Source organism: Cryptomeria japonica, chromosome 11 (genome assembly GCF_030272615.1).
Source record: "Cryptomeria japonica chromosome 11, Sugi_1.0, whole genome shotgun sequence".
NCBI lineage: Eukaryota > Viridiplantae > Streptophyta > Pinopsida > Cupressales > Cupressaceae > Cryptomeria > Cryptomeria japonica.
In genome coordinates, this window is record NC_081415.1 from 307,873,791 (window position 1) to 307,889,476 (window position 15,686).

The 15,686-nt window shown below is 39.9% G+C and overlaps 1 protein-coding gene across 1 annotated transcript in view; it reads right to left on the bottom strand.

Moving 5' to 3' along the window:
* The window catches only part of LOC131071913 (uncharacterized), a 170,872-nt gene that overhangs the window by 92,933 nt on the left and 62,253 nt on the right, over window positions 1-15,686 (bottom strand). Inside the window, exon 6 of the mRNA XM_058007886.2 lies at window positions 3,465-3,600. Within this exon, the coding sequence (XP_057863869.1) occupies window positions 3,465-3,600 (136 nt within the window). The remainder of the gene's footprint in view (window positions 1-3,464; window positions 3,601-15,686) is intronic.

The following is a 15,686-nucleotide window of genomic DNA, read 5'->3' on the forward strand; positions in this document are numbered from 1 at the left end:
AGAAGGTGGTTTGGTGGGCTATAGGCATGGGAGAAGGGGCACATGGGTTGTGTCCAACTCGAGGCATGAGGTACACCCAAGATTGTCTTGTCCAAGGCTGATGGTTGGGAAGCATGTGTGTTGGCTCTGAATAAGAACTAGTTCTTCCTATAATTTAACGTACATATGAGGGTGAAAACTTCTAAATCTTCCAAGAGTGAAAATAATTGTTCCAAATGCTTAGACAAGTATTAGAAATCCATGATGTTAAAGGATATTGGGAACATTAAATATAAGAATTTAATGATAATATAATTAATTTATATGATTGTGTTATTCAATTTACTATTTTGATTATATAATTTAGGATTCTTGCCAAATTATCACATCTATAATTTACATTAGTTATTCACATCTATTTTAATAACACTACATCTTGTAAATTATCTTAATTATAATATATAATTAATTAAATCCATTGTTAATTCTCTAATAACTTTGGGAAAAAAGTGGCATTACAAAACTCATATGTGTGGGGGTGGAGAGGGGTCTAGGAGAACCCTAAAACATTGGTTTAATCCAATCCAAATCCTGTGTAGTACTCTATAATGTCCCCCCTTTGAAATAGAATTTAATAATAAATAATAATAATAAAATTAAAATATTAAAAATTAAATTATAATATAAAGAATATAATTAATTAAAATTTAATTAAGTTAATGAATGGTTAAAAGACATGGAAGGAAAAGTTGTGACTCCCTCAACAATAAGATATAAAAGGGAGAAGAGAACCTCATTTGGGAGGGGGATAACTTGGAAATCAGAAGTGCATATCTGATTTAAATAAGCAGTGCAGGTCTGATTGTGAAAGGTTGTGTCCCTTTCAAAGGGCAGAAATAATGAAGAGTTGCACACTTTCAAAGGGTGTTAATGGTGAAAGGGTGTGTCCCTTGCCAAAGGGCATACATGATGAAGAGGTATGACCTCTCCCTCACATTAAGAGATATAAAGAAAAAGGGGGGATTGTGCTAACAGGGATAGTCACGTTGGAAGCAAAAACCGTGGAAGGAGTAGAGCATACCCAGCATATCCAGGATACACCACCGGCAAGTGAACAGTAAGTGGTTTGCCCTAAACCGTAGGAAATACTTCATGAATAATGCCGTGGAATTCGAATCATACCGCAAGATAAATTAAAGCAGAATAGCCGGTAAAGAACAGAGATACATTCTAAATTAATATATCAGAGATGCATTTAGAATCAATGTTGCAAAGATACATTCAGAATTAGCATAATAGAGATGCACTCAGAATTGTAATGACACTTCTAGAGACAGAGATACACTCAGGATTATAATATAATAGTGATATATTAGTGATGTTAAATAACAATTACCATAAGATTGTAGAGATACACTCAGAATTAAAATAGAGGAAATAAAGATTGCTTCAGAGGCAATTTACAGAGCTAGGGATCATTGAGGCATTTCAGAGCAGAATTATATTTAAGTCCCTGATAATGTCTACAATGATTGCTCCTTTTAAAGGAGCCATAGAGACCAGAGGGCATAATTGAATGCCAAGATTCCAAGAGGAATCCAGAGAGAGATTCATAGGGAATCTCTTAGAGACAATATATATTATATTGTAGAGGTTAACCATATGCATATGTTAGAGATAGAGAAGTTTGAGCAGGGGTGGGATCTCTACCAAGCTTTGAGAACATTAATGATTTCACTCATTAATAGAGATCCCAAATAGAGACCTTAGGAGGAGGACATCCTGGGTTGCTCCTAACTGAGAAATATTTCTCAATGGAGGGTTGGGTCAATCCAAGTAAGGTCCAACTGAGTATTGTATTTTATTTTTTTTATAGATACAATAAATCAGTTAACATTATTTGTTAAATATGTAGAATAACGTATAACATTCTTTCTTGTATAATTGCACAAATAAATATATATGTTTAATTATCTTTCATATTGTTTGTATACTAACGTTTGTTTGCAGGACTTGAACGCCAAATAATCCAATCCCCAACTGGGAACATTACTTACTCATTCTTTTTATCTTTGTTTTTAGCTAGAAAGAGTAAGAGTTTCTTAATTGTTAAAGGTAATTTGCTATAAGTCAAAAGATCATTAACTATTTCTCATCATGAATAGAAGTGTTGATTCACCTTATGCCCATATCTAGGAACCAAAAAGATGGGTTATTTCTATTCTTAGAGTTATGGGGTTTTTAGCTAAAGTTTTTGTTACAAGGGATCAACCACTTCTATTTTGAAGAAAGCTTAATCCTTACATGACGTTTCGTTTTGTTGTCTTGAAAGAGACATTAAAATGCCAATAAACTGCATATTTGAAGCTCTTGATATAGCTAAGATTTGGAAAATTTTCATCAGTAAAAATTTTATTTGCTAAACAAAGACTTCCAATATGAGATCAGATTTCATTTTCAGGTATGGTCTTTAATACTTTTAATATTTGGTTTAGGGATATCATCTGTCTCAGAATCCTCACATAAGTTTACCATAAGTTAACTTTATTTTCATGTAGTCTTCAAGGTTTCTATTATGCACAAGATTTTGAGGGTAGTGGTATTTAGTGCTTCAAATATGGGACAGTGATTTGCATTCTTATCCTAAGGTTAAGGGAAAAGCTCTTCAAGATGGGATTTTCTCATTGCAATGAATCATGGATTCCAATAGAGAGGATCAGTTTTCATGCATGGATTTATAACCAGGAAGTTAATAAATAAAACATGACAGTCATGAGACAATGTAGGCCCATTGATCTGATGACAATTTAAAGAATTTACTTGCAAAATTTACATCTGACCATATGGCATAGATATTGCAAGGTATGGCTCTTATGCAATCTATGACTGGCACAAGCATTTTTTGAAAAATTATTAAGGAAGAGATAGAAGACTAATGACTCACAATTCAAATAGCTGTTTAAACTTCAGACGTCATTCTATAAGAGGTACCCCTAGATCTATCAAGTGTTGGGGAATATCGACAGTTTGGTTAGACTAATACAGTTTTTATTTTGATTTTTTTGTTCTTTCCTCTCATTCAATTTTTTTACATTTTAGTTTTCATTGTGTGATTCAAACTAAAAAGAAAAAAATAAAAATAAAAACTGTATTAGTCTCCTAATGTATGCCTTATAATAACCTTAGGAGACTTTTCACTTACATTTCTTTATTGGGGATCTAATATCAAGCTAGCTAGACTTGGTCTAGGCTCCCTTAATTAGTGATATGTGACAAATAAGCCTATTCTGCCATCTCAACATTCAAAATATATCGCCAAAAGAACGAAATCAAATGTGCCCTAAGAAATGTTCTTAAACTAACAAATATGATTATTCAAAACAGACATAGAATAAGAATCTACAGCACTCTAAAGCAATTGTTTACACATTTTTAAATGTAAAAGAGGTGAGACAAAAATGGTTCAACTTCATACAGATACACACCTTCAAAATGACATCGTACAAGGAGACTATAATTGTTTTGAATACTGATAATCTTTGGCAAGCCTTCCAATTTTGCAGCATTAACAAACTCCATGACACCATAGGATGTTTCATTAGAGACACCTATGTATCGTACCTGAAAGGAATCATGCAAAAGATGACATAAGATATTTTTAACTAGATGATAGAAAACCAAAGGAACACTCAAAAACTATCAATTTTAGATCATTTCATAATATGTTTTATCAGAGAAGAAAGATAAGCACTATTAAATAAAAATTGATATGAATGATCCAAGTATGATTAACATGCATCCTTACAAAAGAATCATAGGCCAAGCAAAACATGCTAGAATGATGACAAATGAGGCAATGAGTAGTGCCATTCCTAAGAAATCCTTTTCTTTCCCCATTGAAAAGACTAATGATTGAACAACCAAACATACTCACCTCCTATGCAAATTGAAGCATCGGTTTCCCAAGGCAGTCAAGACTCAAAAAGAAATTGAGTGTGTTCAATAAATGAACTGCTTTAAAGATTTTTTACGAAGTTGACAAGATCTGGTTATGAATCCTCCATAGATACTTTTGGCATGACATAAGACTCTAGACCTAAATCATCTTCTAGAAGATTTTGTTCTTAAATTAACTGTTATTCTTCTTCTATCTATATCCAGTTGCCAGTTGATCATGCAGTGGGTAGTGGAACCTACATCAATCATCAACTAGATTGAATCATCCTAGGCATACTACATCATCACAGGCATGTTGCATCATCAATCACCAACATCTCACTATTTTCATCTGCCCATGTTCATCCCTTTAAGTGTTGCTCCAAACAAAAGAAATTTCATTAATACTAGTAAGGATGCATTGGATCTCACCAAATACATTGGGAGGCTCTTGCATGAACCAAAACATAAATGTAGGCATCATTATAAGATCATATGTCACTAGCAAGTTGTGTCAATTTGTTTGTTTATTTGTCAGTTCAATCTTTTAGTGAAAACTATGCGAGTCATCTAATAGGCAGCTGCAAACACAATAACATGTAAGAATATCACCAACAAGGTGATTTCATTCTGTGTCTGAGCAAGGAAGCTCCCTCATATGATGGAGGTTTTGTATTGTTTTGTACCTTTTACCAAAAAGCACAAAAGTAAAAGACAAAATAAATGAAAAGGGAAGAGAGGTGAACGGTTGAAACTCTAGGTGGACTAAATATGTAGATGAATGCACAGACAAGAAAAAGGAAGGTAATGTAGACTTGAAGCTGCATCTCTAATGTCAATGGCAATGTGTGAATGGCTTCCACAATAGAAGAATGGAAATTTCATAGAAACAAAAATTCTTCTAGATTAGATTCAGTAACATACAAGTGATACAAAGATCTTAAAACCCTATCATCACAAAGTATGAGAGGAAAATACATGCAAAAATATAATTTTACTCAATATGATTGAAATTCTACTTCTAGTGGTGTTTTAATTTGTCACTTTTTTGACAACACAAAACAGAACAATGGATGAGGAGAACCTCTTTTCAAGTTCACAAAGGGAAACTCCCTAATTTAATCTACTCTAAAGCAAGTATGCTAATATGAACACTATACAATTTGTTCTTTGGGATTTTATATAATAATAAAATAAATAAAGAAACTTGACCTATCTATTCTTTAATGAGGCTAGAGCACAAACTTTCACTAATGAATTTTCTCAATTTATGACAGCTAAAAGATAGACAATAAATAGTATCCCATGATTAAAACCAATGTTCCATCAGGATGCCTTCTACCACAAATTCATAGGGATGAAGACATCTCCAAAACTTGGGGATGGCTACGAAACATCCCTCTACTACCACCATCAAAAGGAAATGTCCCCGAGACATCTCCTTGAAGAAGGGGAAGTCTACACATGTAGGGGAATTCGGAAATTTGTAGAAATCCTTGAAACGGGGGAAACTCCCAAGCTTGCCATCTCTGAAATTGCCAACTTTCCCTTGCATCAAACACCTCTAAAATTATTTTTTTGGGAAATCAAACATTTTTCTTGATGTTTATTTGTACAACCCTAACCCTAAGATTATATGGGCCCCACTCACACCCTAAACACTACAAAAAAACTATAAACACCTCATGCTCTACTCCAAATCACGGTCCAAGCTTGGAAGCATTTACCAAGGTTACCATACACATGGTTGATAGCAAAAGTGAGCAAGCAAGAGTGAGAATAAACTAGAGGAAAAGTAAGCATTAAGTCTTCAAGTTTCAACACATTTCTCAAACTGGAAGTTGTCAATCTTTCAAGGTTAACCATGGACCTTCATCTTTTGGGATTTTATTTTAAGCTATGCTCCCCTAAGTTTTCGGGATGGGGATGACAAGGGATGTAATTCCAATATGGGATTTTTCCAATTTTTAGGGGATGTTAGGGGATGGCTATTAAAAAAATAATTAGGAATTTATTTTAAAATATAAAGAAATTCAAATATTCATATGATAACATTGATAAAGCATTCAATCCTTCTATGTCTCCTCTTCAATTCGTATGGCATTTTGGGATCAACATCCCAACATGAGGCTAGAGCATTGCAATACGCAAGGATCCGTCGATCCTATACCCGCAAGGTACTATGTATGGCCACCAACTTCTCCAATCAGCTAGAGATAATATTGTTCCTCTTGATTCACTAGATGAAGCTATATGTTGACCAATTCCCTCTCTATAGCATAGGATCTAGCAACCTATGAAAGGAGGTGATTGACAAGTATCCAAAAGTCTAGTGCATCCTTGCCATGCCACATCCACCATCCAATAGGTTCAATTTGAGCTAATGTATCTCTATTTGTCCTCGCCTCTAATTTGCTATAGGTTGGACCACGAAGATTGACAAATGCAAGCAATTGCGTGCAAAGTAATGAAGATTCCTTATCAGCATATAATTTCCAAAGGGCTTTCATGAGCCATTTTTTCAACTCGTCATCATGAGATGGAAGCACTCTTCTAGGCTTAGCTACGTGCTAATTGGGATTTAGCTTCCATGTGAAGTTCAATGTTCATAGTGTTCCACTATCATGTCACAATGGACCTAAGAGGCTCCTCATTAAATCCCAAAGTAAGATCCTTGCTATAAATGGCTTGCTTAATCTTCCCAGACATTTTATCAAAGGTCTCATAAATCTCTCCAAGGATTAGAGAGTTTGTATTAGCATATCTTATGACTTGCACAATAGGCTAAATGAAGAAGCAAACATTTCTAGAAGTGCAAACAAGCGATGCTCATTAATTAAAATCTTAAAGAAAAATTAAGAATTTATAAAAAATAAAAACAATTTACGAGTTGCAAATATTAATAAAATAAGTTTTTTAAAATTAATAAGAAAACCAGCAATATCTTAGCTCATTGTGAACCACCAATCATCAATGACTTTTTGTTTGAAATGTCTTCCTTCAAGTGTTCTTGTCTTTGACCATCTACCCGCCTTTGAATTAACCACCAATAATTATAAATCCTTCTAGGCCTCAAGCATTCTCTCTGACAAAATGAAGTAGATAACATATATATTATATACAGGCTTGAGGAATTTCTTTGTTGAAAAGATCTTGAACAAAGCAAGTGACTAGCCTCTATCACCACTACCTTCACCCAATCTATCTTCCCAATGTCCTCCAATGTGTTGTTCAATGCATTAACACAACATCTGTTCTAAAAAATGTGCTTGTAAGCACCCTCCACCATCAAGCCAACTTAAACACATGGGTTGACTCAATCACCACGTGTACAACATTAGACCCTTCAAACACACATATGGAATCATTTAAAATTTGTATATGAAGCTTGCATCCTTCCTCTTCCCTAAGATAAAAGCTAGCTGAACTTGTGACAATAATATTGAAGAGTGGCCAATGCTTAATATCGGTCCACCCATCCACAATGATGAAACAGCCATCATTTATTCAAGTTTGTTTCATTTCTTTCATCAACACACTCAGCTTACAATATCCTCTATCAAGGAGTTTGATGCATAGCTTATTTTCTCCAAGTAGTACAAATGAGGAACCAACAACTATCACATCTTTCAACATTTGTTTAAAGTAAGGAGAATGTGCAAAATGAAATGGTATGGCATGAGCATTAAAAAAACTTAACAATAGAAGACTTGGACATCTCTTGTGATTGTATGTTAAACATCTTTGCAACACAAATAACTTTAAGTGAGTTGTAATATGTTAATAAATATAATTTTATCAAAACTGAATACATTTCATTATAACTTTTAACTTAAAATTCTAAGAATAGTTCGGAGGATAGAGCTCATCTTTTTCTCTGATTTAACAATGGCTTTATGCTGATAACCTTATTTGATCCTTTAATGAAAAAGGTTAATTGCTGTTTCAGATTTGACTGTAGAAGCCCGCAACAATGGCAGCACTATCCCTGATGTACCTTCTTTTAATATGCAACCTTTTATGCCAATGGCTGGTAATGCTCAAGAGAATCAATGCACTAAGGATACAAAAAGAAGACAAATTCTAATTCCCTTGTATAATCTGCAATACGTCTTCACTCTCAATTTTGATCTCTTGAATAATCTTCTTAATGTTCTTCATTCACTCCATACACACAACATTTATATCTTCTTCATCACATCTGATATGCTATTCTAATTGACAACCTTCTCAAAGCCAGGTGTACGTATGCTGATTGTTTTGAAAGAACACATACACACACCACACACCTGTACTTTCTGCCCTTGTCCTTGATAAAGTCACTTCCATTGTCTTTAAGACGTTGCTTCTTTATTGTATGTATTATGTAATATTATCACTGCTTTCTGGAGATGTATTGATGTCCAATCATAGCTAAACTGCATCTCTCAACCAAGTCGACTTATGGAATTCTCATCGCTGCCTTTGGTAATCACAGGCATTTCACTCTCTCCCATATACTTCTATATATATCTACCAAGAATTGCCTTTCTCTTTAAAGGACATGTCTCTTCCCAACAAATAGACATATTCCAATGATCGGTTGTATTCTTTCAAAAACAATTTGCTTCCTTTCAAGGTAATCACACCTCCTTGAATAGTCTGCTTGCATTCAACGGATTCTGTTTATGATAATGATAACTCTCCTTCACACCTTTTGACTAATCTTTGGTTTGACCTTGCTGTCCCATGGTATGAATGTCATTCACTGCTTTAATTATTAATCTTTTTATTCTCTAATGAGTCATCCAGCATATTAATGAATTCCATCTTAATATATTAAGACATATGACCATCAAGTTTATTTGTAACTTTAGTCTAAAAACAAATCACCATTTTCTGATAAGTCGCTGTTTCAAAACAGACCTCTTGTCAACTTACTCAATAATGAAGAGATGGGTGAAGATCACTGTCAACAAAATTTCTCATTATTGCTGCATATTAATCATATCAATGTTTTTGTCTATGATCAAATCGCATTACTGCACCTATAGTCACTGCAAACTTTTCAATCATTGCCTTGAGACTAATTCACAATCTTTAAGCTTTAGCCCTCCCTTGTGAAAAGTAATCACTGTATTATAGATTCTTGATTAAATTCCTTCCTCTTATATGATCACAATCGCTGCCTTATATCATTTGCTATCCATAACATAGTTACATCTCCTTCCATTCTCTACGCTGTCTTTCCTTAATCATCACCACCTTTGTTGTATATTAAATCGATGCATATTATTGCTGCTACATATCACTTCATCAATCGCACCCTTTAACATAATCATTAATATTAATCTTTCTCAAAGATTAACTGCTATATGTGTGCTGCCTTAACCATGAGTTGTTTGTTTTGTCTTATTGTTAACCAATGTTTTGCCAAGTCAGACATCCTATTCTAATTTCTAGTATGAGAACTTTGTTTGCCACATAAGGGTAAACCATTAAACGCAGAAAGTAAATGCACAGAACATAATGGAAATATATTAAAGAACCAGTTTCTGTATTAATTCAACAGTCCATGTACATCAAGTGCTTATAACATCACATCTAGATATGAACATAATGCCCCTACTAAGAAGGAAAGGTATGCAATATATAATACCCGAAGGGATGCGACCAACCGTCGCGTCCAACTGCCCTTCAGGAAGACTAACTGGCTGCCGTAACCCATAATTACCGACGACAACATAACATAATACGACAAAATAACATAATGATTATTCCCGGCAACATCATCCCCCCCAAGAAAAGAAGTTGTCTCCAGACGACTTAATACAAAATAGAGATGATGTTCATACATTAAACAGAATCAAGGTATAGAAGAAGGGGGCGGAGGGGGCGTCCCTGCAGGAGGTAGTTGCGTCGCCGATGAAGAAGATGCAAGAACTGCTGACACCAGTCAAGCCCGGAACTCATACACCTGCTGCGTCCTCGCCTGAAAACCCTTTTCTACTACCATTCGATGCTCAAGTGCGGATGTCACCATTATTGCTTCTGCAAGGAGTCCTTTTCTTCCTTGACATCACAGTCCTCCGGTGCCTAAACCAAACTTGTCTGCAAAACACGCTTTTCAGTCTCAGCCTCCACCAACTGCTACTCAAATGATACTGTCTCCCTAGCCAATTTGTCCTCGATAGCCACCCGCGGTGCCCTCTCGGCAACCAACTCCTAGGTACGCTGAGCTAAGTCTCACACTACTACTGCCTCCAACCTGGTGGTCAGCTCCTCCCGAGCCCTCTGTGCATCCACCAAGGCAACCTAACGTCCAGCCGAGACATACTCCGAGTTCCTCAAAGCGTACCATTCATGCCTGGAAGTGGCCACAACCTTCTGGCACAAAGGCTAGGAGACGCCTCAAATCCTCCATCACACTCCCCAAAGGCTGATAGCTAAACTGAATAACTCCTTGGTGTCGTACGACTTCGCGTTCTTGCAATGCCTTCCCTCAAGCTCTGTTTGTTCGCAACCTCCAAATCCATCTCCCTCTACGGCTTATGGCTTCCACGCCAATGCTTAGCTTCAGGCTTCTTTCTTACAGTACGCGACAACCCCAACACTTACCGTGACTTCTCTGATGCCCTTCGGCCAAGTCAAAAGTGTATTGTAGCTCAAAAATAAACTGGGGGTCTGGGGCAGCGCCCCTTGCGGGGTCCATGGCGCACATCATTTTTGTGATATTTTAAGATGCCAAAAACCTTCTTCTCCACTCTAATCTTTTCAGTGTCCTAGCTCCAGACTCCATCGAATGATTTTCAATCTGGTCGTCGTTTTTTTTTTTTTTTAATAAATTAAATGCATGCTTGTTTGAATGTCAGCACATTTTTCTTTTTAGGTGCCATCACCACCGTTTATCCCTGTCGTGCCATGGTATTTTTCCTTTCACCCTTTTCTTAAACCGTCGTCATTGTCGCCGTGCTCCTTCAGGCCTACAATCTGTAATGTCCCGAGCCCGTACAGAGGTTATCTGCCGTATGGTGGAGTGGTCTGTCGTACGGTGGTTGAGCCGTACGGCAACTAGGGTCACCTGAAGGCTTGGTGTCATACAGTGATTGGTCTCCCGTACGGTGGCTGGGAAGGTCGTACTGTGGATGTTGTCCGGTCGTACAGGGTGTACGGTAGTCGCCGTATGGTGGATGAATACCCGCCGAGTTCCACCCTCAGAGGCCGGTGACCTCCATCGACGGTGGTCCACCGTACGATGGTCCCACCACCACTTTCAAATAAATATTTTATTACCTCCCTGCGGGTAGGTTCGATTCGCGATTTCTTCCTTTGGCGCTAAATTGTTTCCCTTTGAATTACAAACGACATCTTTCAGCCGATGGCAATTGAAATCTTTCTGTGGAGTTCGCCTCTATCCATCACCCTTCGGTAATATACCCCTTTGGCTTCCAGGACCCCCTTCGCCTGGCAGTTTTATTTGCTCCTTTGTTAATTACTATCCTTCAGCGACTTCGTATCTCTCTTTGGTGCTTTTCCTATGGCAAAATCTTCTTCTTCCCTATGGTGTCGGGTTTCCTTTACTCCCTTCTGCTGCAATTTCTTTTTCCCTCACGATTGTGTCTTTGGCTGGGGCGTGGGCACTTCTATTTTCTATCTCGGTGGCTAGTATAATAGATTTGTCAAGGCCTATCTGCGGTGGACAACGACCGCACGGTGGTCACCAGCGGTGGCCCCCTCAATGGTTGTTCCACCATGGCCATCGATTTTTTTTTTCTTTTTTTTTTTTTGATTTTTTTTCAAATTTATTTATTTTTATTATTTTTTTAATTTCCTAATCTAATTGTCCAAAGAGTCTTCAGCTCGGGTCCCGTGTCTCTTGGATCACCCTTCATCCTTCTCGGTTTGCCTCGCCCAAGAGTCTCCCGCTTTGGTCCCGTGCCTCTCGAGTCGCCTGCCCGGCCTCTCGAGTCTCCTTCCATCCTCTCGGGTCCCCCTTCGGACTCTCGGGTGTACTTTCGACCTCTCGGGTCCCCTGCGCGCTTCTCGTTGTAGGGCTTCAATTTGGACCCGTTGATAGCAAGTCTATTTTCAATGGCCATCTGAAGACCTGGAACCATAAATTGTACAGGAACCACGATCTCCTTCTTGTATATAAGAAGAAGAAGAATAAAGATTTTGAAGGTTGCGGCCTTCCACACAAGGTTCCAATCGTTGCCGACATGAATGATCTTGGGATTATCTACGTCACCGAGGTTTGTCTCCTTCAATTTTACCTCTTGATACCTGATGGGTTCTTCCTTCGGGAACTGGAATGCGGTGGTGTCACTCACATGGGCGTCTCCCTTCCAATATTCTCTGTATTCCGGCAAGTACACCTCCTCTGTTACTTGCTCTGGTTCCTCTACTTCGAGCCTGTAGCTCTGGAACATTTCGTAATCCTTTATCTGCCAGTGGAAGAGGCTATTCATTGAGTACCCATCACCCCCTGAGCATGCTTCCAATTCTAATACCCCTCCGTCACTGGGCTCCATACGGCATCCGTCTCCATCCTCACCCAACTGGTCTCCCTCAGATTCCGACTCAGAGGAGGATGCCAACTTCTCGCTCACCATCTGCGTACGGAGATCGATCATGTACTTCCTCCCTGCGCTTTCCAAGGAAAGCGTATTCCGATTCCAATTATGGTTCGCCTTTGCTGCAATGAGCCACCCACGTCCGAGAATGGCATCGTACCCTTTCTGCTTCAGTGGAATCACTACAAAATCTAGCACGAATGGTTGCGTGCCAATCATCACCCGCTGGCCCATGAGGGTACCAAGGGGTTTAATCCCGTGTTGATCTGCCCCTAGCAGGTTGAACATGGGGGGCCACAACGTAGGCTTTCCCAGTTTTTTCCATGTCTCTTCTGGGAGCACATTTACTCCTGACCCTCCGTCCACAATGGTGTTCGTCAAGGTAGTTCCCAGGATGCCCATTTCTACCACCATCGGTTGGCGTCCGTTGTTGACTACTAATGACATAGGGTCAATCGTGGGGCTTCCAACCTCCCTCGTTTTAGCTTGTGTGGGTACGGAGTTTAAGATAGCCGTTTTCAACTACGGCACGGTTTCAAGGAGGTCATGAATCTTCACGAGTACCTCTATTTGCAAACTTTGTTGTAGGATTCTCTCTTCTCCCTTCGTCTGTGACGGGCTTGTGGCCTCGTGGCTACTTTGTCCTTGTGCGGCCATTTCCTTTGTGATCTCGACCCTTGCTTCCCGCACTCTCTCGGTCTCCGTGCGAGGATCGGGGTATGTGGCCTTTTTGGCCTGTGCCCTTGTGATTGCCAACACTTCTGCCTTTGTGGGTTCGATGTTCAAAAGGTTTACTCCTGGCTTCCGGCAATTTGCATCCTCATGGTCACCTGGCCCACACCAGCGGCAGAGGTGCTGAGGGGTGGCTTCCTTCGTGCAATCCCGGGCGGAGTGCCCCCACTAACTGCAGGCCCTACATTGGATCATTGGTCAGCCCTTGGCGTCATACTGGACACGGCTTCAAGTATTGTTATTGTCGTTGTTATTCCTTCCACCGCCGCGTCTGTTGTCCCGGTAACCTCCAGATGATGTCGTTGTGTTGGTTTATTGGGTCGTACCCGCTGGTGCGGATGTTGTGGCCTGCTTAGTGAACAACACTTCCGTATTTCGGGTCTTCATATTGTATGGGCACTCCTTGATGGAGTGTCCCATTACTTGGCAAATTTCGCAAAAGGCCTTCTTCGGGCATGTACCCTTCGTATGTCCTTCCTCCTTGCACTTCGTCCACCACACGTCTCCTTCGGTCCGACTAGTAGAGCCTTTCATCACTTTAAATTCCCTCATCATACGCTCCATGTCCCTCTGCAGGGCCATCACTTTCTTTTTCGACCCCTCGTTACCACTCTCATCAGAGGAAGAGTCATTTTCCTCGGAGGAGGACTTTCCCTTTTTCTTGGACATTTTGTATTCAATTTCTAAGTCCATAGCCCTATTGTATGCATCATCGTATGACGAAGGAGGGACTCTCTTCATTTTCTTCTTCAAACTGGGTTTTAGGCCTTCTACGAACCACCTCTTCTTGAATCCGTCAGTCGGCTGACTCTCCATTTTCCCAATCAACTCCTTTAGGTGCCTTCCGTAGGCACAAATTGATTCCTTTTGTCCTTGTTTCGTACTGTATATCTCTGCCACTATTTCATTATCATCCCGGAGTAGGCAGAACTCCTTCTCGAAGGCTTTCCGCAACGTGTCGCATGTGGCCACTGCAGTTTTATCAATATCCGAGTACCAGTCGATGGCAACTCCCAGTAATGTCGTTGGGAATTGCGTCGTCCATTCGTCCTGGTTCGTGACACCATTGGCCGTCTATATGGTTTCACAGGTTCTGCAATGCCTTACGGGATCCTCTTTCCCGTCGCCGGTGAATTTCGGCAGCTTCTGCCTATTGGCCATTGATGGTGGTTGTGTCCCCAGAGGTGGCTGTGTCTGTCATGCACCCACGCCACTCCCTCCTGCGTCGGTGGTGTTTCCTGTTTGAGTAAATGGCGGTACAATGTTTTGTACCCGCATGCTTGGTGTGATGGGTCCCAAGAGGGGATCCTGTCTGCCGTGTGCCTGTGCCTCCTCCGCACCTACGGTCGTGCGGTTGCCCTCTCCTTCGTTCTCACCCTCGTCCTTTGTTCGCTCCCTTCAGTGGTCCTCCGTGCGCGGCGTAAGGGATAAGTTCCTAAACTGATCCCGAGTCTCTTCGACCAGATTTCTTCGTAGCCTTGTTTCCTCCAAAAACTCTTTGTGGCTTCTCACCCTACGGTGTTCTAGCGACGTGTAGAAATTTCCTTCAGCTTCTACACCCTCCGTGACACCTCCTTGGTTCCCTTCAGGCAACCCTTTGGCAGGTCGTCCTTCGGCAAGTTGCCTTAGCCTCCATCTACGTTCTACTTGTTCTAGAATCAAGGCCCTCTGTGCGGCCTCCCAAACCTTACTTTGTGCCTTCTTATTTCTATCCTTATTTGATAAGTTGGGCATTAATTCCCATACATCTCCATAAATAGCAACAACACATAAAAAATAGAACACTTCTTTATTAATTCATCCCGTCAGATACAATTTATGTCAATAGTACGACACCACTATTATAATATAGAATGTTCTTTATTCCTTCTTGGCTTCTTTCCATCATGCTCCGCTTCCCAACGACGACTGTTTTCTTTGTACTGTTGGAGGACCTATTGGCATCGTTCCTCACAGGCAATTTCCTCCAGGCAAGTTCGTTGTGCCAGTGATGCCTATGCAAGCAACCGGGGGAGGTGGTTCATCAACCGATTCGCTGCGAGGCTAACTTCCAGTGTTGTCCACACGGTACTTGTTGGGACATCAGCCTCCGTGGCCTCTCTGCGGACATAGGTCTCGATGGCCACCTGAAGTAGGATTGAGAATTCCCTCGTTGCAGTGTCTTCTCCCATGTAGAGCTCCATTTGCGCATCGTCGGCCTCTAGGTTAATCTCACCAATGGGTAGGCCCATCGTGTTCGTACGCTATCCGCTCATTCCTTTCCTGAGTATGTCGGCGCCAGATGTTTGCCACATACGGGTAAACGATTAAATGCAGAAAGTAAATGCACAGAACATAATGGGGTCCTTCAATCCTTCCAAAAACATATAGGTAAGCCTTTTCTGGGATAGGTCGGGGACCATTACTGATAAGTTTTGGAATCGATCTACATAATCTTCAATGGTCCCTACTTGCTTAAGGTGTTTTAGCTCTTGGAAGTACCATTCG